Source organism: Triticum aestivum, chromosome 4D, assembly GCF_018294505.1.
Source record: "Triticum aestivum cultivar Chinese Spring chromosome 4D, IWGSC CS RefSeq v2.1, whole genome shotgun sequence".
Taxonomy (NCBI): Eukaryota; Viridiplantae; Streptophyta; class Magnoliopsida; order Poales; family Poaceae; genus Triticum; species Triticum aestivum.
In genome coordinates, this window is record NC_057805.1 from 353,723,890 (window position 1) to 353,745,296 (window position 21,407).

Here is a 21,407-nt window from a genome sequence, read left to right on the forward strand (position 1 = left end):
TATTTGCTGGATAGATTGATCTCATACGTGGGAGGAACACATGCAATGAACTTTGTGCAAGAATCAGAATAAAGGATAGCACAAAGGGTCGAATCCGTACCCTAACTTGGTGACGGATCGCTACGGCGGCAATGGCAATGAAGATACCCGTTGACGGCGGCGGAGACTAGCGGCGGAGGCACACTGGCGGAGACGGCGATGATCCGGAGACCTAGCGGCGGCAGTGCTGGGGAGGCGCGGGCGAGTGTGTTTGAAGGAATTTCCAAACTTCGAGCCACGGTATATATACCCAGACGCTATCGGTGGCGTCGAGTGGAATGTCTCAGTGGCACCGAGATGCAAAACTGCTAGCAGTTGCTGCAACTCGGTGTGACCGGACCGTTCTAATCGGTGGCACCGAGATGAAAACCTATATCAACTTACTGATTTCGGTGAGACCAAGTTGGATAGGTTGGTCTGGCCGAACATCATTAAGAGGTTTTGGAAGTTAAGCCTTCGACGAATCGGTGGCTCCGAGTGCTCCTCACCCGGAGGGTCCTAAAGTGACTTGTTCAAATTTTGTGATGTGGCATGAATAGAGTTTGAGATGAGAAAAAGCATAGATAGCTAGAGGAAGTACTTAGGCATTCTTGTCCATCCATTTGGCAAAAGGAAAAAAATAATCAATCAAAACAACAAATGGATGTCCTTGAATGAAGAAAAGTATGCAACCAACATGCTCACACAATAAGATAGCAAATAAAACATGTGGCAAAGCATGCACATACACTCTAGCATCTATCAAGCAATTGGCGATGACTAGGTCATCTATATATGAGTATATTGACTAAGGAGTCAAATGAGAACATCTGATCGTAGGTCATACTCATCGTTTAAGCACAAGTGGGATTACCACTTTTACATAAAGCATTGTTGTGTTCACATCATTAGAGTTGATTTAGCTCAATTCTTAGAGTAAAGCTCCCCCTAGGTGTGATATCCCCCCTAGGAGGGATGAACTAACCTTGGGTTTTGTCGATGATGACTTCATGTAGATGTTGAAGATGTGGATGCTCAATGTTGATGTAGATCATTTGGAGCAATCCATTGGAGTGTTGCACTTTCAATACCTACATGGGTTAGTCCCACAAGGAACATACAAGGATATCCATAGACATAGAGTGAAACACACTTATGACGATGTCCATGAAAGCATTAGATTACCTTGTCCCTTGTCTTACCAACAAGAGGGCTTGTGACTCCATGAACTAGTGCAAGATATGAAAGTTGATTTCACTTGTCCTTGCCAAAATGAATATGAGTGAAGTATATTGGCGGAGTCACCCTCAAGAACACTCTAGTTCTTCTTCTTTGGGATCCACATCAACTTGATGGGAATCCTTCGAGTTGTAGGCGTACTTGATGAAGTGGAACTTGACGTAGTCTTGGGAACCCACTTGACCATGGCCTTAGGAGCTTCTTCAAATGAATCAATATCTTCATGAAGCTTGTCCTTACCTTTTAGCTTCTAGTCTTGTGGTGGATGATCATCTTGAGCTTGTGTTCCCTTGAAAGAAGTGGGGTCATACTTCTCTTGTTGAGGAACAAACTTTGTCTTGGGGTATTGATCTTCTTCCCACTCAACTCCATTGGCATTGAACTTTCGTTCAAAACCAACACCTTGATTCTTTCGGTGCCTTCCTTGCTTGCGTACAATTTCCTCAAGTTGCTTACTTCCGGAAAGGCTCTTGTAAACACCTTTCTCTATAATTCCCTTCAATAAGCTATTTTCTTGCTCAAGTGTAACTTGGCTAAGAGAATCATTAGTGGAATCAAGAGAACTACTAGAAGCAACAATATTGAATTTAACATGATTATTGTTACCGCTAGAGGAAGAATCTTTCTTGCTCTTATTGCTAGATTTTACTTGTGGCATATAAGTAGACAAGAGAAGACGTTTGGCAATGTAAGAAGAACTCTTCTTTCGAAGATCATCATTGATTGCTTTTAAGAACCCATGCTCTTGCTCTAAATTTAGCTTGTCGAAGCGTAGCTTCTCATGAGTTCTTAGGAGCTCTCTATGATCCTCTAGAGTTGTTTCATGAGCTAACTTAAGAGTGTTTAGTTCTTTATTTAGACGCTCAATCTCCTTCTTATCATTGTCATTCGTTTCATCTTGATTAGCATGATTAATCGCAAGTTCATCATAGTTTTCATCACTAGTATTGTCAACAAGTAAATCATCATCACCTAGCAAATCATCTTCGTCACTGTTGAAATCAACATACTCGGGGTGTGATACCTTAGGGCCTTTAGCCATGAAGCATCTTCCAATTCCTTCATTTGGTGAGTTAATTATGTCGTAGGAGTTGGATGACACAAGTGCAAGACCGGCAACACCTTCATCTTGAGTATATTCGGAGTCGGAGTGATAGCTTCTCTCAGAGTAGTTGTCGGAGTCGGAACCGGATACCCATTCACCAACGTGAGCTTGATGTCTTCGCCTTGTGTAGCTCTTTGATGACTTGTCCTTCCTTTCTGAATCCTTGCTTCTACGAGAGGGTCTTCGTTCATAACGATCATCTCTACTCCTTCTCTCTCTTGGTGGTGATTCATCTCTTTTACTTCTCCTTTTTGGTGAATCTTCTCTTTTCTTGTAGGGAGTTGTACACTCATTGGAGTAGTGTCCGGGTCTTCCACAATTGTAGCAATTTCGGTCATGACTAGAAGGTCTTTTGTCATTGTAGGATCTTGACTTGGAGCTTCTCTCTTTGCTTCTATTCTTGTATAATTTGTTGAATTTATTCACCATTAAGCTCAATTCCTCATTGGATACTTGCTTCTCACTTGATGTTGTAGGGGCATCACACGAAGCTTTGTAAGCACCACTTGACTTGTTGTGGAGCTCTTCCTTATCCTTGAGTGACATCTCATGAGCAAAAATTCTACCAATGACTTCTGTGGGCTTGAGATCTTTGTAGTTGGGCATCATTTGGATCAAGGTACACACGGTATCATATTTTCCATCCAAGGCTCTTAGGATCTTCTTGATGATGAATGAGTCGGTCATCTCTTCACTTCCTAAGTCGGCAATCTCATTTGTGATGAGAGCAAGCCTAGAGTACATCTCAGCGTCTCCTTCACCATCCTTCATCTTGAACTTGTCAAGTTGACTTTGAAGCACATCCAATTTGGATTCCTTGACGGACTCGGTACCTTCGGGCATATCAACCAAAGTATCTGAAATTTCCTTTGTTGAATTCTTTGGGGCACAGTCCATTGAAGAGAATATCGCAAGCTTGAGCATTGTATTGCAACAACTTCATTTCTTCTGCGGACGCTTCACGATCCGGTTCTTTTCCATCCTCGAAGAAATCACCTTGCAAGCCAATGCGCACAATAGCCCAAATGGAGGGGTTATGACCAAGAATATGCATTTTCATGTTATGCTTCCAACTAGCAAAATTTGTACCATCAAAGTAAGGACCTCTACGGTGGTAATTTCCCTCGCTAGACGCCATACTCTCCTAGGTTGTGAAACCAAGGCTATGATCACCAAAGCTATGGAAATCAAGGCAAATGGAGACCAAAGCTGTGATACCACTTATAGGATCGAAAGTAGGTCTAGAGGGGGTGATTAGACTACTTGACCAAATGAAAATCTAATATTTTCCCAATTTTAGTTGTGGACAGATTTTAGCAAATAGCACAAGTCAAACAATCAACCTACACATGCAATTCTAAGAGTGTAGCAGCGGAAAGTAAAACATTGCATATGAAGGTAAAGGGAAGGGTTTGGGGAGTGCAAACGCATGATGGCACGGAGATTTTTGGCGTGGTTCCGATAGGTGGTGCTATCGTACGTCCACGTTGATGGAGACTTCAACCCAGCACGAAGGGTAACGGTTGCATGAGTCCATGGAGGGCTCCACCCACAAAGGGTCCACGAAGAAGCAACCTTGTATATCCCACCATGGCCATCGCCCACGAAGGACTTGCCTCACTCGGGTAGATCTTCATGAAGTAGGCGATCTAGTTGCCCTTACAAACTTCTTGGTTCAACTCCACAATCTTGTCGGAGGCTCCCAAGCGACACCTAACCAATCTAGGAGACACCACTCTCCAAAAGGTAATAGATGTTGTGTTGATGATGAACTCCTTGCTCTTGTGCTTCAAATGATAGTCTCCCCAACACTCAACTCTCTCTCATAGATTTGGATATGGTGGAAAGAAGATTTGAGTTGAAAGCAACTTGGGAAGGCTAGAAATCAAGATTCTTGTGGTTGGATTGGAATGTCTTGATCTCAACACATGAGTAGGTGGTTCTCTCTCAAAAAATGTAAGCTGGAAGTGTAGGCATGTTCTGATGGCTCTCTCTCTTATGGAGAAGGGGTGGAGGGGTATATATAGCCTCCACACAAAATCCAATCGTTACACACATTTGACCCAACTCGGTCAGACCGAATAGAAGAACTCGGTGAGACCGATTTAGTTCAAAATGTGAACGTTAGGAATCTCGGTGGGACCGACTGGAACAACTCAGTGGGACTGATGTGCTAGGTCTTAGGGCAAACATCAACTCAGTGGCACCGATTGCATCAACTCGGTTAGACCAAAGTGAAGCAATAAGGCAACAGAGTGAATGTCAAGCAAACTCGGTGGGACCGATTGCATGATTCTGTGAGACCGAAATAATGCAATAAGTCACAGAGCGTTTGCAAGGCCATCTCGGTGAGACCGAGATCCGTATCGGTGTGACCGAAGTGTCTAGGGTTTCTGGCAGTGGCTATGTCAAATGAACTTGGTGGCGCCGGATAGGAGTTTGGTGGGGCTGAGTTTGACTTTGGGTTTTGGACATATTTGGAATGAGAAAGTGGTTGAGGGCTTTGGAGCAATATCACTAAGCATTTTGAGCAAGTAGACCATTGAGCAACACCTCATCCCCTTTTAATAATATTGGCTTTCCTATGGACTCAATGTGATCTTGGATCACTAAAATAGAAATGAAGAGTCTTGAGCTTTTGCCAATATGTGTCCTTAGCATTTTGAGGGGTCCACATCTCTAGTCCATGCCATGCCATTCATTGAACTTTCTGAAATATTAAAATTGAATGGGTATTAGTTCAATGAGCTATATGTTATTATGAATTACCAAAACCACCCGGGGATTAGTTGCACTTTCACACCTCCTTTGTATCCTGATGAGCTTGCTAAGTGTCAGCGAAATGCCATCAAGTGAGCCAAGCAAGCTAAAAAGAAAAAGCTTAAAGAGGCAGAAAACCTTCGCCTTCTCAAAGATGATGTCGAGAGGAAAAAGGTTGAAGGAAAACTGAAGGGCGTACTAAACGCAAGCATGATCCCAGCTCTGCTTCAAAAAGGAAGGGGCGCTGAAGAAAAAGAAGGTTCAACCAGCTGATGAATTTGAAATGAGTGATCCTTCGAATGCTGATGATCCTTCTCTCTAAAAGGAAGAGGTTGCAACTCTTAGTGAGCAAGTGAATATCAACACTTCCACAGAACTGCGTGACCTTTGAGCACAAGTTGTTCCTCAGGCCCCATCGAAGAAAATTATTCTTAAAAGAAAAACTCCTCCTACCACTATGACTTTGGTCAAGCATGTCAACACCATTCCTGGTCCCAATGCTATTGACCTGAAGGATTTGGTTGTTGAAGCTCCTGTGAAATCGGCCAAGCCAGACGAATGCATTCACAAGCCTGCCTTGAAGAAGCTTAAGGCACCCACGTCCGAGCAAGATGCTCCGAGAGTAAAAACTGACAATGCTTCGAAAGAGAATTATGCAAAGTTTGCGCCTACCCTAACTTAGCCTCTGGCCTCGATGCTCCAACCGAGCAAGTGATTGTGCAAGCTACTCCTGCTCGTGAATCAAATGATGCTCCTCACTACTACAATCACACATTTATCATGGAGCTGCTTGATAAATTTATGGAAAATCCATTCGATGGAGAAGTAGCATATTTGCCCATTCCAGCTGAGGTCATTGAATGGGCTGGATCCCTTGTCAACGATATGAGAGAAGACGCTGTTGAAAACAACACTTAGTCTGCTGAACTACTTGACCTTGATGGTCGAATGAAATCCACATCATCAAAATTTGTCATTCGGGAGCTTGAAAATTCTTAGAAGGATGTCAATTGTACGATGACTATGCTTTGTCACATGCGATTGGGTTTTCACTCGGATCTAGATACAATTGTTCGCAAGATCTGCGATGAACGTCAAGCTCAAGTAACTAGCTACAATGATCTGGTCAAAGGTCACATCGATCAAGTTGCTCAACAAAAGAGGAAGCAACGAAAGAAAACTTCCTGAAATCCAGTAATGAGTGCACCGCAAGAGAATCTGCTCTCCTCAAGTGTTGCTCCTCCTATGAAAGAAAAGACTCCTGAACCTGTCATTCGCTCAGAGCTACATGTTCAGACGTCAGAAGCTCAACCTTTTCCAAGGCCAACTGAACCAGTGCATGTGGCATCATCTGGTCGTCCAGTGTCTCCTACCTAGTCTGCTCCTGAAGAAGGTGAACTCAATCATTCTGAGACTCCTGCTCCTTCTCATGCATCTCCAATTCCTTCGGAACCTCTTGTGTTCGAGCAACAACAACAACATCCGCTTGAACAACATAAAGTACCAACCACTGAGCAAGTATCAACTCTAGTGATTCCCAAAGCCCAGCCAACTGCAACTACAACTCCTCCAACTATGACCACTGCTCCTTCAATGCTTCAGTTAACCATCGATACAAATTCTAGAGCTGATGAAGATGGTTTGTCTGCCCGTCAATCACCCACTAGATGTCATCCCGACTCAGTTGTGTATGGTGATGACTTTCTTTCTCCCAAAGAAGAACTCAAATATCCAAATCCTTGGGAAGAACTGCTTATCTTTTTGGCTGGTACTGGTGCTAAAGGTCCCTTGTTCAACATGCATGCACGTCCTAAGTTCTGCAGACAAGCCCATATGATGGTCCTCGCACTTCTGAATCCCCTCGCTTTTGTACCAAGGAACAAGCCATCTATTAATCTCGTGTACTCCATGAAAGCACGAAGATTTTCCCTCATGAAGTTCCCAATATCCCTGTGATGAGAAATCTTTGCTATTTCAATCAACTGCATCAAGACTTGGATGATTTCTGCCTAACCAGAGTGTTTGAATTTGAGCATCCATGAAACTGAGAGATTATTCTTGAATTCTATGCTACCTGTATATCTCTCGCGATGACAATGACAGCTCCAAATGGATCTTCGAATGGATGACTAAAGGAAAAAGGATTAAGTGCGCCTCCACTAATTTCACCTCACACCTCCATTTTCCTTGCTTTGAGCATGGAAACACTAAAATTCGGATGCACAACATTGATGTCATCTCCGATCAAGATTCCAAGTGCACAACGGACAAGGAAAAGATTGAAGATTACTCTGGTCCTCCACTTACTGGACATTTTACCTTTGAGAATCAGACTCTATACCATCTGCTCACATACACCATCTGCCCACTAGCTGGCATGAATGCTTACAGATCCATCTGTGATATCCTTCGGAATGCCATCTATGCTATGTCCGAACGGTATATCTTTGATGTTGAAGACATGTTCCTTCGCATTCTGAAAGATGTTGTGCAGTTTCCATTCCACATCAAGGTGTATGCTCCTTGTATTCAAAAGGTCATAGATCATGCCATGCGAACAATGTATCTTGCTAAGGCCAGTCACATAAGTTTCATTCCACCGATTCATGACACTATGAAAGCCATGAAAGAATTTTCCTCGGGAAAACCATCACCATCCTCTGATGATTATCACAAAACTTTTGATGGCCCTCGGCTTCCTCAGCGTGTCCAAATGCCCACTTCTCAGCCGCCATCTCATCTTGAAGTCAGCATGCGCGCGCAAGAATTGCTTCTGCAACACATTGCTGATGATCAACGCGAGAAAGAACACTTGGCCAATGAAATGAATCTCATTAACAATCGCACCAGGATGGTTCATTTGATCGCTAATGAAATTAAGAGAAGACTCTGGAAACTGGTTCACAAATTCTTCACCGAAAGGTAATTACTGAATGTGAACCTCCAAGAGCTCTATGACTACATCAACAAAGGCCTGAATGTGAATGATTTTCAAGGGCGAAGCACTCCACCTCTACCTGCTCGAGAGCTTCCCACTGATACTCTTCACTTGCTGATTCGCAAATTGCTCAAAGAATCTGAAGCCACCTCACCCACAGTCAAATCTATCGAAGGCAATCTACTATCAAATGTTCCTCCTATGGCTGATCCCAATGCACCAAGTTCATCTGCTCAGCAACTTGTCCCTGTGCATGAAGGAAATCCTACTACTGCTGAAGCCGAATGAATTCCAGTCACCTCTAAAGATGATGTCATCAGATAGTTCATCTAGTGATGCCTCAGAGTGATCTTTGCCTCGTTTCTTGACTCATGTTATTCATCACCTTTTTGCCACTTGTTGACAAAGAGGGGGAGAATTGCATCGAGATCGATAGATTTGCTTTCTGGTGTTTTGGTTGATTTGGTTTTCTCTCGAGTTTACAACTTCTGTTTCATGCTTATGTGTACTAAGTTGTAAAATTCTCAGTAACTTCTGCGTTGTAACGTTAATAACCCCCTCCGCGGCTTATATTCTCCTGAAGTATCTGTTTTCCAGGTGGATTCATTATCAGAAGTTATGAATGATTGCACTATGATAGCAATGGATTTTATCTTATTACTGCGAATCATTATTCCAAATGAATGAAATTTCCTCCTTATATACCAATTTATTACAGGAGAATGTCATCACAAAATTAATTCCCTGCATACATTCATGGGGAGTATATTTCATCCTCGAAAATAGTAACACCGTTCTCTCCCACTATTTTATTTATCGCATATCTTTCTCTCTTCAATGATTATCTGTTTTGTCAACAATAGTTCAAAAAGGGGGAGATTCTTGGTGTAATGATTTCCCTCCTTATGTTTTGAAGATTGTTGACATAAATAGTAAAGGACTAATGTGTTTGTTAGTGCACACAGAGTAACAGGTCCCTGCAAGTCATGAGGAGTTTGATATAAACTCCGAAGGTAATACCCTGCATGGCAGCGAGTATTATCTACGAAGATTATGCTGTGGAGAGTGACCCCTAAAAAATTGTTGTCGGGAAGCAATTGGTTCGGTGCCATCCGAAGAAATTGACTGCAGCCGAGAGAAGTCGAAGACGAAGTGAAGAAGTAGCATTCTTTTCATTGTTCTTCTTTTCTTTCATTGAGTCATAGGACCACCGTGCTATTAGGAGGGGTATAGTGTTCGAAGCTTTGATTCTCTAATGCTAAACTTGATCATATGAAAGTTGTGAGAGAAATCTCTTTGTGTTCGGATCAAATACTTCCCAGCAAGAGACTATGATCTTCTTCGCGGTGAGAGATTTGTCTCTGACCAAAGAGTTAGCATTACTTGTTTCTCAAGTAATGTTACTGTTGCTTTCAAATCCGACCGTTGTAAATGTGTTGGTTGGCCATTGGCTGGACTACATGTCCAAAATTGTAATTTCCCATGTGGGAAGGTTACGGCTATAAATAGCCACCCCGGACCGGCTTTGTCCGGTGGCTGCTCCCTTTGATTCCGAGAAGATTGTCGAGCAACCCCTCTCCAGAGATATTTGAGTTTAAAATCCACCGAGAGAAAAAATCCAGAGCCGAAAAATTAGATAGTGGCTTAGCATCACTGGAATCTAAGCCTAGTACGCTCCACCTATTACTCTTGAGAGCTGCAAACTCTCTAGATTGTTAGGTGTCAATTTCTTCAGAAACCAAGAGTGATTGTGGTTCTTAAAGAAGAAGTCTATAAAGGTTTGGAGATCACCTCAAGTATCTACCACAAGTGATCGACATCTATTGACGAAACAATTGTCGAGGAGAATAGGGCGAACATAGTTTATCTTCTGTGTTAAGTCACAACCCCTCCAACCAGACATAGTCCTTGTGTAGAAGGGCGAAGTAGTCTACCAAATTCTCTGTCGCCATCAAGCATTACTGGTTATTCCTTCACTTCTTATCATTCAAACTGTCTTGCATGACTGAATTGAACCATGTGATTTTCATCGATGAATGTGTTTAGTTCTAGCTCGATAGTTTACTTTCACTCTCTGTAATCTATTATCTTCCGTTCCGCTGCTGGGTTCTGAGAGTTTTGAAGTTTCCAAAAGAAATTTTAAAACTCTCATTCACCCCCCCCCCCCCCCTCTGGTAGACATACTCCGTTCCTACAACAACCCATACTATTTTACCAAATTGAAAGTTAAGGCGCATTTTTGCCATGGCAAATTGTTTTGTCATTTCCTGGCGGGGCGGGGATACCATGACAAACTGCAATATGAATTTGCCATAGTAGTTTTTGTTAATAATTTAATGTTTGCACTGTCATTCTATTTACCATGGCAATTTTCATACCAAGGATGATAATTTTAATTAAAACACCACTGGAAATTTATATATCCATTTTGCCATGGCAATTTTGTTCATAACTTTTGTATTAATTTACATACTCGACAATTTTCTCATACAAAAACATGGCAATTTTTAGTTGGAATACCATGTCAAAATTTAATACAAATCTGTCGTGGCACAGATGCATTTGCCGTGGCAACTAGAAGCTTGTGTTGCCATCTTTTTTTGTTATTTTTTGTAGGTGTGTTTTGCCATGGCAACTAGAAGCTTATGTTGCCATGACGGCAACATTTGTGTTGTCTCTTTTGCCCTATATATGAAGAAATGTTGCCATGGAAACTAATTTTTTTTAATATGGCATTTTTGAACTTCCAAGTTTGTTTTGCCATGGCAAAACTTATGATCTTTTCGCCATGTTGTTCTCACACGGAAAATTCGGTGGTAATATGTTTATTTAGTCATGGCAAATCTACTTTTCATACTATGGTAATCCAACATAACATGGTAATTGTTGCTTATGTCTCACGCCAAATTTGCCTTGCGTCCATGAAAAATATAGCCTATGCAATATTGCATTATTTTGAACTAATCATTATAAATTCCTAAACTTAATATGTGGTGTGGCAATTTTGATGACTTAAGCTATGATATTAGGTCCATTTTTTTTTGCTTCACCTAGCATTTTTTTGGTATTTGTCCGATGACAAATTTGTAGGGGATGACAACATTCATTTAAGATTATGGGCATGCCAACTTAAGTTCATGGAGCATGAAAATTAATTTTTTAATACGACCATGGCAACTTAAGTTAATGTAGCATGGCAAATGTAGGTTATGGGCCATGGCATTTTTTACTACATGCATACATACATGGTAATTTTTCCTCATACAAAGCATGACAATTATAATTAAAAAACCATGGCAAATCTTAATATGCATTTTCCATGGCAATTATCTTGTGTGTGTTTTCACATGCATGACATTTGTTTTTATCAGTTATCTTACAAACATGAGATTTTCTACATGGCAATTTACCCCTTTTAGCATGGCAAATTTAGCAGTATTTCTATGGTAATTTTACTTTAACATACATGGCAAATTTAATTTTAACGCTCGTGGCATTTTTTTTTACTTTAATTTTTTGCCATGGCAAATTTAGTTTATACAAGATGGCAATTTTTTACTTTTTTGGACCATGGCACATTTCATTGCTTTTCAACCATGGCAAAATTTACTTTTTATTTTGCCATGGCAAATTTACTTCAACATACGAATAGCAATTTTATGCTTTTAAAGCTGATGACATTTTTTTCTTAGCACAACATAAGCTAGGCTTTTATTTGTCACAGAAAAGAAAACAAACCTGGGCTTTTATTTTGTTTTGTTACTAGGCTTTTTTCATTTTCTTTTCACAGAAAAAGGCCTATAGGGGTGATGGGAAGGCATTCGGGCTGCCCAAGAGCTATTTCTCGCTTTAAGCGAGACGATAGCTTGCTCTCGCTGAAGGAATTCGCTTGTCGCGCAAGAAACTGGGCCGTCCCATCAACACACTTTTTAAAACAAAAGAGAAGGAGAGTGAGGAATTCGCTTCTCGCGCAAGAAATTGGGCCAGCCCATCAACACACTTTTGAAACAAAAGGTTGGCGAGCGAGGAATTCGCTTCTCGCGCAAGAAATTGGGTCGGCCCATCAACACACTTTTAAAACAAAAGGAGAAGGTAAAAGGTGCCCAGGAGAGAGGAGAGGGGTCGATCCTCATACCTCCAAGATGAAGACCGTGTCTGCTAGCGAGTCTACCTACCTGCAGTTCGTAGCTCGAAGTGGTGGCGTCCTTCTTGAGGTAACTATAGCTGGTTTTCTTAGGTTTCTTTCTTCTTTCTTCTTCTCCAATTTTCTTATTCTTTTTCATTCTTTTTGCATTTGTTTCTTTATTTTTTTCATTTTCTTTTTTCTCTAGTTTTTCGTTTCTTTTTTGGTTTCTATTTTTTGTTTTCGTTGTTTCTTTTTTGGTTTTCTCGGTTTTTCTTTCATTCTTTTTCATTATCTTTTGCATTTTGTTTCTTCGTTTTTTATTTTCTTTTTTCCTTTTATTTCTTTTGTTTCTATTTTCGGTTTTATTTGTTCTTTTGGTTATTATTCTACATTTTTTCTGTATGTCAACGACATTTTTTGAATACACATCTAATTTTTTTCAATACAAATTATACATTTTTGTAATAAATGATCAATATTTTTTCTATACAGAGTTTTAACATTTTTCAAATACAAGATTAACATTTTCCTACACATTTGTAACATTTTTTAATACATGGTCGACATTTTCTTTACACATTTTAAACATTTTTTAAAATGCTTGATTAATAGTTTTCAAATAAAAAATTAACATTTTTTAATACATGCTCAACGTTTTTTTATACACATTTAATATTTTCCAAACGCTTGATTAACATTTTTCAAACACTTGTGCAACATTTATTTTCAAATTCTTGATTGACATGTTTATATACATGACCAATTTTTTTTCATCCTTTGTTTGCTACATGTTCAACATTTTTTCTATACACGTTTAACACTTCACGAATGTTTGATTAACATTTTTGAAATACTTGGTCAACATTTTCTTCAAGTGCTTGATCAGCATTTTTATATACATTTTAAAAAATCCATCATTTTTTTAGTAAGTGATCAACATTTTTTGTATACATGTTCAACATTGTTTGAATGCTCGTTCAGTTTTTTTCAAATACTTGATCAATATTTTTGTAATACTTATTCAACATTGTTCAAATACTCGTTCAATTTTTCTTCAACATTTTTAAAATATTTTTTGTAATATATATATTTGGAATATTTTAAAGTATAAATAAAAGTATAAAAAAGTAAAAACTAAAACAAAAAACAGAAAAAACCTGTTGGCTGCCACGCGTGTGGGCCGGACCATCTCGGTCGCCCCTTCAGCGAGTCCGAAGGTGGACTCGCCGAAGGCGAGACACAGGGACGCCCTTTGGGCTGTGGGTGATTTCCTACCAAACAAAATCGTTTGTTTGGGATAAACAGTCGTCTGATGCTTTCCCAGACCGAACGTTCGGGCGTTCTCGACGTCCTAAATAATGATTAGCTATTACCCCCTGTCCCCCGCGTCCCTCTCTGAGGCGACTCGGGGGAACTCTAGCCTCCCCCGCCGGCGGCCCTCCTTCATCCTCCCTTCCTCCTCGCCGCCATCGAGGGCCACTGCCGGGCAAAGCTCGGGCAGTGCTAGCGGCGACGGGGCCTCTCCCTGGCTCTCTCCCCCCCCCCCCCCCGGCGGCGGCGCGAGTTATCCCGGGGAGGCTTGGCGGCGTGGTGCGGCGGAGCTCCGGCGGGGGCTCGGTCCTCTTGCGTGGGTGGGAGGCAGGGCGCCGTCCAGTGGTGCTGCCTCCGCAGCGGCTGCGGCATGGGGCCCTTGACCCCAATCCCGATCTGGATCTGGCGGTGCTTGGGTCTGAGCCATGGCTGCTTGCTTGCGAGGCGTGGTGTTCGTCGGGTTTTGGCGGCCTCTGGGCATCGTGGAGGTGCCGGCGGCGGCTCTTGCCCAGCGTGGTGATGCTGGTGTGGGTGTTGCACGGTGGAGAGCACAGGAAGAGGCGGTGCACGGTCGCGTGGTGGAGCGGGGCGGTGGTCTTCTTCGAGCTCGGTGGTGGGTGCAGGAGGTTGCGGCGCGGGGCCTTGGCGGATGCGGATCTCGGCTAGGTGTGGTGGTGCCCGGAGCGGCGGCCGGGATTTGCTGCGGTGGCCGGGGCGCGCGGAGTGGCTCTTGTCGACGTCGGATTGGCTTGGAGGAAGGCGTCCCCTTTGTGGTGTTGGTGGCGACGCGGCCAGGATCTGTGTTGGTTCCATGCCAGAGGTCGGAGCAGGGGCTCACACAGGGGAGCACCATGGTGGGCGTGCGCGTTCGCGTGGGCGTTTCAGCGCACCGGTTTCTGCCCTGTGTGACCTCGGGTTGCAGCAGCGACATGGAGTGCCAGCGGTTCTTCGCTGTTGTTGAGGATGGATGGGTCCTGGCGAGGTGGTTTTTCGCGGCCGTGTTGGTGCTGGTTGGTGGTCAGGCTGCTCTCTGCCGTGCGAGGGCGATGTACCGCAGTGGTCTGGACACAGTGGCGAGGTGTTGCGACAGCGGCGGTGTGACTCCAACAGTTTGGCCAATCTGTTGATGGGGATGGGACAGGTGCCACGGTTCGGATGAAAATCCTGCTCGTCTGCGGAGCCGGCGGCGACGACGCACGTGGGTGTCGTTTCCCTCCTTGGAGGCGTCGCCAAGGTGTGTCGGCATCTCCCCTCCTTGATCGGATTGTGGTCTTCGGGCGAAAGCCTTGTCGTTGCAGGACCGGCGATAGCGGCGGTGTGGCGTCGTTACTCTGTTGAGAGCATCACTTGTAAAGACCTGGCCTGGTTATGTTATGGTTCTCCGGTGCTTGTCGTTGCCCGAGTCGATCTTCGTGGGCGCTATGTATGCAATTGTCGGTGATTCAAGACGATGGCTTTCTCAGGGTTGTCCGAGTCCTGCTATCCACTCGCCGTCTCCTCTTAGGCATTCAAGGATGGGTAGCGCGTTGGCAAGGGAATCCGGTTAGAGTTGTTGCTCTTCGAGGCAACCGGTTTTTGTCATGACGCGGCTAGATGATTGGCTTAGGGCTGGCCCTTTTCCATTATGTTTGTAATTGTCGCGGTAGAGTGTGGAGTTTCAACTACACTTGCTATTCGCAGCAAGTTGTAGTCTTTTGTAATTGATTTCTACCTTCTATAAAAATATGGTACGCCTAGGCGTACTCTCGAAGAAAAAAATGACTAGTCTTTTTTAGCCTTCTATAAAAATATGATACGCCTACGCGTACTTTTGAAAAAAAAAATGATTAGCCTTTTTTAGGGGTAAAAAAAGGAGATTAGCTTGGTGAAGCCGAAGTATGCTTCCAGGATTGCCTGGTGAATCTGCGCCAGCTGTTGAAGACTGTCTCGTTTTCTATCTAGTTCTCTTTCCATTTGTATACGACAGCCACGGAGCCCAGCCTAGTCGCCGAAGTGCCAAATGGTGTCTAAGAAATTCCTCCGTGGATTCGCACGTGCGAAGAAAAATCGCACCCATGCTTTGTAACCCGGGGAAATCTCTCCCCCGCGACCAAACATAGCCCACTCGTCCCATACGCGCACTATATTGTATCCAACCAAACAAGAGAGGTTTCAAGCGCAAAAGGGGAAAGCCAGAGATCAAGAAGATTACACAAAATAGAAACAGATCTGTGGAAACCTCGAACTCGTGAAACAGTCAGTATGACCATTATGTTTGTGGAGCAAGACAAGACAAGCTCTGGCAACGCCGGCAACCTGCACTAAAAACTAATCTATTGCAAGCAAATATTTCAGTGTGTGATGCTCTAAAGTCAAACTGATCTACTGCAAGCAAATATTTCAGCGTGTGATACTCAAACGTCGCGTTGACAGCCGACAGGAGCTTACAGTTGATCAGGGTGCATCAACTGACAACCCTCTGGGCTTCTGAATGCACATGTTTTTGGAAACTGATGCAAACTTCAAATATGAACCAACAAAACTACACATGTAAGTTGAGTCTGCCAATACAAACTTCAGATATGAAAACCAAGAAAAGCAACACGTAAACAGAATGCACAAGCGCAGCATCATGCACATGAAAGGCACCTGATAAATAGAAACAAGATTTTAAGATCTGTTCTCATAGATAACCAGGCCAACAAACATATCCACCACTACATAGAACATCTGATAATACTCAAGTGAAACATAACGCGTAACAAAAAATCGTAAATATGTATGCCTGCTATACCACAATAAAATTGACCACAGCTGCCACCATGCAATATATTAGCTAAATAGAATAGCTTATAGCAGACCTGTGTCATATGAATCCTCAATTAGTAGAAACCTTCCTGTTTGGCTCAAAGACATTCTTGATCAAAGATTCCTTAATGGACAGTAGCTCAGGGAACTCGGACTTCAGCTTTGACGCGTCCATTTCGTTGTTGCTTCTTGGTGCAACTATAACCTTGGCCTGCTCTTCGAGCGTGAAGTTGGTCCACTTGAAGTCCGGGTTGATGTATTCCTTGTACATCTCCAGAATCTCGTTGTGACTGACAACCCCTGGGTTGGTGAAATTCCATATGCCCCTACAATCCCGCTTCGCCATCTCAACAGAGATAGGCAACAATTCATCCAAAATTGTCATACTGTTGGGAATGTTCACCACCTTGTCATAGCGGGCTATTTTTGTGATGAAGTTACGAGGATTGCTCAGGTCTGATGATATGGGCATCCTGACTCTAAGAGTACAGACATTATCATAGTCCTTCAATAACTCTTCCACCTGCATTTGTATGTACGAACAAATGAGTTTGTTTCCATGAGAAGCAAAAGGATATGTGTTACACATCATAAACAAAATATTTGAACTTACCATGGCTTTGGTTTTGGAATAAAATGAACCTATAAAGTTGGGTGTGTCCTCCTCTTTAAAACCAATTCCAGACCCTTCAGGGTGTTCAGCATTATACTCAAATATGCAACCTGTAGCATAATTAATCATGAGCAACCCCTGCTCACGACAAACATCAGCAAGATTCAAGGTGCCTACAACATTGGTGCGGATAGTGTCCTGTTTGTGGGTCTCACACCAGTCAACATTTGGCCTTCCAGTGACACCAGCAGCATTGAAAACATGAGTCGGCTTCACGTTTCTAATGTCCTGCAAGAGCTGAGAGCGCTCTTGCAGGCGCCCTTTACCATATTCATAAGGTATGCCTTGCTTCTCACATATCTTCCCAAGTAGGCCACCAATCCATCCAGTCTTGCCATATATTAAGAACTTGTAGGTGGCCTTTTGAGGGACACTGCTGGTACTCTTGGATGTGGCTGCAGCCGGTACTGTACTACATTCCTTGGCTTCAGCTGGCGAAGAAGCAAGAGATTTGATTTCCTCAGTCCAGTTATGCCTTTCAACTCCAGGTGTCATCAACATCCTTGGATGAGGGAGCAATGCACCGGCAACATCTCCCCAGTAATCAGGATTGCTGGTGTACCATTCAATTGTTTTCTTCAAACCCTCTTCCCATGTCGTGCGCTCTGCCCATCCTAACTTCTTCAGTTTCTGATCATCCAGGAAGTACCTCTGGTCATTGAAGGGCCTGTTCTCGACAAACCTGATGACCTTTTCGGTGTCCAAGCCAAATAGCTTGCATATGTCACTGGCCACATCAATTACCCTCCTCTCCTTCACAGTACCAATATTATACACATGTCCAACCTCTCCTTTGTGAAGAACTACCTCAAAAGCTTCAGCAACATCCTCACAGTACAGGTAGCTCCTGACATTAGAGCCATCACCATGAATTGGAAGGGGCAAGCCTTTCATGGCCAAAAGGATAAATTTTGGGATGAGCTTCTCAGGGAACTGATTTGGTCCATACACATTGTTGCCTCGGGTTGTAATCACAGGAAGACCATAAGACCTCCCATAAGCCATCACAAGCATTTCAGCCCCAGCTTTGGTAGCTGAATATGGATTTGTCGGAAGCAACTGCGAGGCCTCATGGTTACCAACCACAGCATCCTCATCAGTTTCTCCATACACCTCATCAGTACTGACGTGAATAAATCTTCTGATCTGGCCAGTGACCTTGCACGCCTCAAGGAGAACGTGGGTGCCATATATGTTGTTCTTTGTAAACTCAAAGGAATTGCCGAACGAATTATCCACATGAGTCTGGGCAGCAAAGTGCATGATGGTGTCGATCGACTCAGTGATGAGAAGATAGTTCACCAGGTCAGCACTTGCGATGTCGCCCTTGACAAACTTGAAATTTGGCGATGGCCGGGAGGGGTTGAGATTTTTCAGGTTGGAGCAGTAGTCAATCTTGTCGAGTACCACAATCTTGTAGTGAGGATAGCTCCTAATTAGACGGTTCGCCACATGGGATGCAATGAAACCCGCAGCACCAGTTATGAGGATGTTCTTGGGCTCATAGGTCGCCATCTTAGCCTGCAAATAGATATTCAAACCTGCTAGTGTTATTAATGTGCCCAGCAGTAATAATTCTTCAAACTTATCATCGAAGTTACTGCGAAAACAAGGCAACTCCTACTAAAACTAAAAGCAGATATACTCCAACTATGAAGGAAGAATAGAGGAAACATTATTAACTCCAAAGCTATCAGCAGGCTATGTAGTAGTAGTAAAACAGTAGAGAACTGACTAAACTGACACCATAGCCATCAGCAGGCATAGAAGAACATCCACCCCTGACAAATGCAATTTTCATCAGGCGCCCATCATCGCGATCCCCAGGTCCAGCAGTGGCAAACCAATACACGCAACATGAAACCACAACCGAATTCTTCGCCGCGGCGAACAACACGCACGGGAATGGTACACTCGGCAACTGAAACCCCACCGGAATTCCAGGCGAGGACACGGATCTAGGAGCAGGCAGCGGGGAAGGGGACTCACCGGGCAGATCGCGCAGGCGGCGAAGGCGCACCGCGAGCGCGTGGAGGAGATCTGGCGCGCGGCGACGGCGACGGCGACGTCGCCTTGGAGATCGGGAGGGGTCGAAGGAGAATCTTCGGGGAGGGGGAGGAGGGAGCAGCGAGCACTCAACTGCACGGCGCCGACGAGTACGGGCGGATGATGGGTTGGGGGCTTAAAAGAGGATCCTGACCGTTTCGCCGCGTGGTCCGCGCGTCCCATCCTCGTTTTCGTTCTGGTCCAGCACAGCAGTAGCACACGCTCTTCCAGACGAGACTTGTCCAGCGACCTATCAACTCCAACGATTTGGACGTAGGTTTAGTCCACTTTTCATCATTTTATAATGTTAATGGAGCCATGTTCGTCCGGATTTCTGAATGCGCCCAATGCACGGTCACATTCCGGCCGCATCTTGTCGGTTCCAGATTAACAAGCATACTAAAATGAAGCATAGCAAATACTCCCTTGTCCCATAATGTAAGACTTTTTTGACACTAGTGTATAGTCAAAAAATGTCTTATATTATGGGACGAAGGGAGTAGTTTAAATCAAACGTAGCAATAGTTCCACATTCGAAATAGTCTTACAACCCAATCGAAATAAAAACAATATCAAATAGTCATACAACCCAATCGAAATGTGTTTGCATGAAAAAATTAAACCGATAAATTTACTGGTTGCCAGCGTGAGTCCACATATGCTCAACCAAGTCATCCTGAAGCTGGAAATGAGTATGCCAATCACGTATTTCACAATGAAAATGGACAAAGTGTTCAAAGGTTGCAGGAGGTGGCTGCTCAGGCTCAACATTTTCACCTGGAAATCAAACCCGTGGTCGTAGATGCTATCGCCATGCTCATTTTCACACAAGCAGTCATCACCTCCCAAAGCTTCTGAGTGCTCCATATCAATGTAGGGTTTCGAACGATACCCCATCGAGACTGAAGCACACCGAAAGCACGCTCCACATCCTTCCTAGCACTCTCCTGCGTTTGGGCAAACCTCTGTCTCTTCTCTCCTTGCAGATTGGGTATGGTCTTCATAAGAGTGGACCACTAAGGATAGATAACATCAGCTAGGTAATATCCCTTGTTGTAATGGTTGCCATTGATCTCAAAGTCGACCTCCGGGGAGTGGCCTTCTGCAAGCCTTGCAAACACTGGGGAACGCTGAAGAACACTGATATCATTGTGAGAATCAGCCATGCCAAAGAAAGAATGTCATATCCACAGATCTTGTGAAGCCACCGCTTCAAATATGACAATGGCACCTTTCACATGCCCCTGCCAAGCAAATGGACAGTTCTTCCACTTCCAGTGTATACAATCTATACTACCAAACATGCTCGGAAAGTCCCTATCGGCATTGATCGCCAACAACCTCTCTGTATTAGCGGCAGTTGGCTCTCTCAGGTACTTAGGGCCGAACACTGCCAGCACGACCTTGTAGAAACTATATATTGAGATGAGACATGTGGACTCACTCATACGCACGTACTCATCCATAAGATCATCAGGAATTCCATATGCAAGCATGTGAATCGCCGCAGTGCACTTCTGGTAATAAGAGAGCCAAGCTTGCCAAGGGCATCCTATTGGCACTCAAAGTATGGGACATATGTTGCCCCTCCCTCCCGAATACGATTGAACACATGTCTCGCCATACAGAAGCGGCGACGCAATTGATGTGGTTTCAAGAGCGGGCCATTCTCAAAGTAATCGGCATAGAGAAGGGTGTGGCCTCTCTCCCTATTGCGGTTCAAGGCCGGAGCATGCCCGGGGATTGATCCCCTGAACCGAGGCCGCGTCCTACTAATGTGGTCGTGGACGACAATGCAGCCACCACAAGCTCTTCATCTGTTGGGGAACGTAGTAATTTAAAAAAAAATCCTACGCACACGCTGAAGGAAATATGCCCTAGAGGCAATAATAAAGTTATTATTTATTTCCTCGTATCATGATAAATGTTTATTATTCATTCTAGAATTGTATTAACCGGAAACATGATACATGTGTGAATACATAGACAAACATAATGTCAGTAGTATGCCTCTACTTGACTAGCTCGTTAATCGAAGATGGTTAAGTTTCCTAGCCATGGACATGAGTTGTCATTTGATTAACGGGATCACATCATTAGGAGAATGATGTGATTGACTTGACCCATTCCGTTAGCTTAGCACTTGATCGTTTAGTATGTTGCTATTGCTTTCTTCATGACTTATACATGTTCCTATGACTATGAGATTATGCAACTCCCGTTTACCGGAGGAACACTTTGTGTGATACCAAACGTCACAACGTAACTGGGTGATTATAAAGGTCCTCTACAGGTGTCTCCGAAGGTACTTGTTGGGTTGGCGTATTTCGAGATTAGGATTTGTCACTCCGATTGTCGGAGAGGTATCTCTGGGCCCTCTCGGTAATGCACATCACTATAAGCC

General features: G+C 43.5%; 1 protein-coding gene across 1 annotated transcript; it reads right to left on the reverse strand.

Moving 5' to 3' along the window:
* Nucleotides 1-16,129: 16,129 nt before the first annotated feature.
* On the reverse strand, nucleotides 16,130-19,200 carry LOC123097882 (trifunctional UDP-glucose 4,6-dehydratase/UDP-4-keto-6-deoxy-D-glucose 3,5-epimerase/UDP-4-keto-L-rhamnose-reductase RHM1). The gene is made up of 3 exons (XM_044519730.1): nucleotides 18,947-19,200; nucleotides 16,898-18,478; nucleotides 16,130-16,807 (listed from the first exon to the last, which is right to left on the reverse strand). The coding sequence occupies exons 1-3, from the start codon at nucleotides 19,184-19,186 to the stop codon at nucleotides 16,355-16,357; spliced, it is 2,274 nt and encodes a 757-aa protein (XP_044375665.1). The 5' UTR covers nucleotides 19,187-19,200; the 3' UTR covers nucleotides 16,130-16,354.
* Nucleotides 19,201-21,407: the final 2,207 nt, after the last annotated feature.

What these genes read in the sequence shown, in the direction of transcription:
- LOC123097882 (XM_044519730.1), bottom strand. Translation starts at nt 19,186, where the DNA reads ATGGGACGCGCGGACCACGCGGCGAAACGGTCAGGATCCTCTTTTAAG. An exon ending in CCGCCTGCGCGATCTGCCCG is followed by an intron (nt 18,479 to 18,946) that starts GTGAGTCCCCTT and finishes ATCTATTTGCAG; the next exon opens with GCTAAGATGGCGACCTATGA. An exon ending in ATTCCAAAACCAAAGCCATG is followed by an intron (nt 16,808 to 16,897) that starts GTAAGTTCAAAT and finishes ATACAAATGCAG; the next exon opens with GTGGAAGAGTTATTGAAGGA.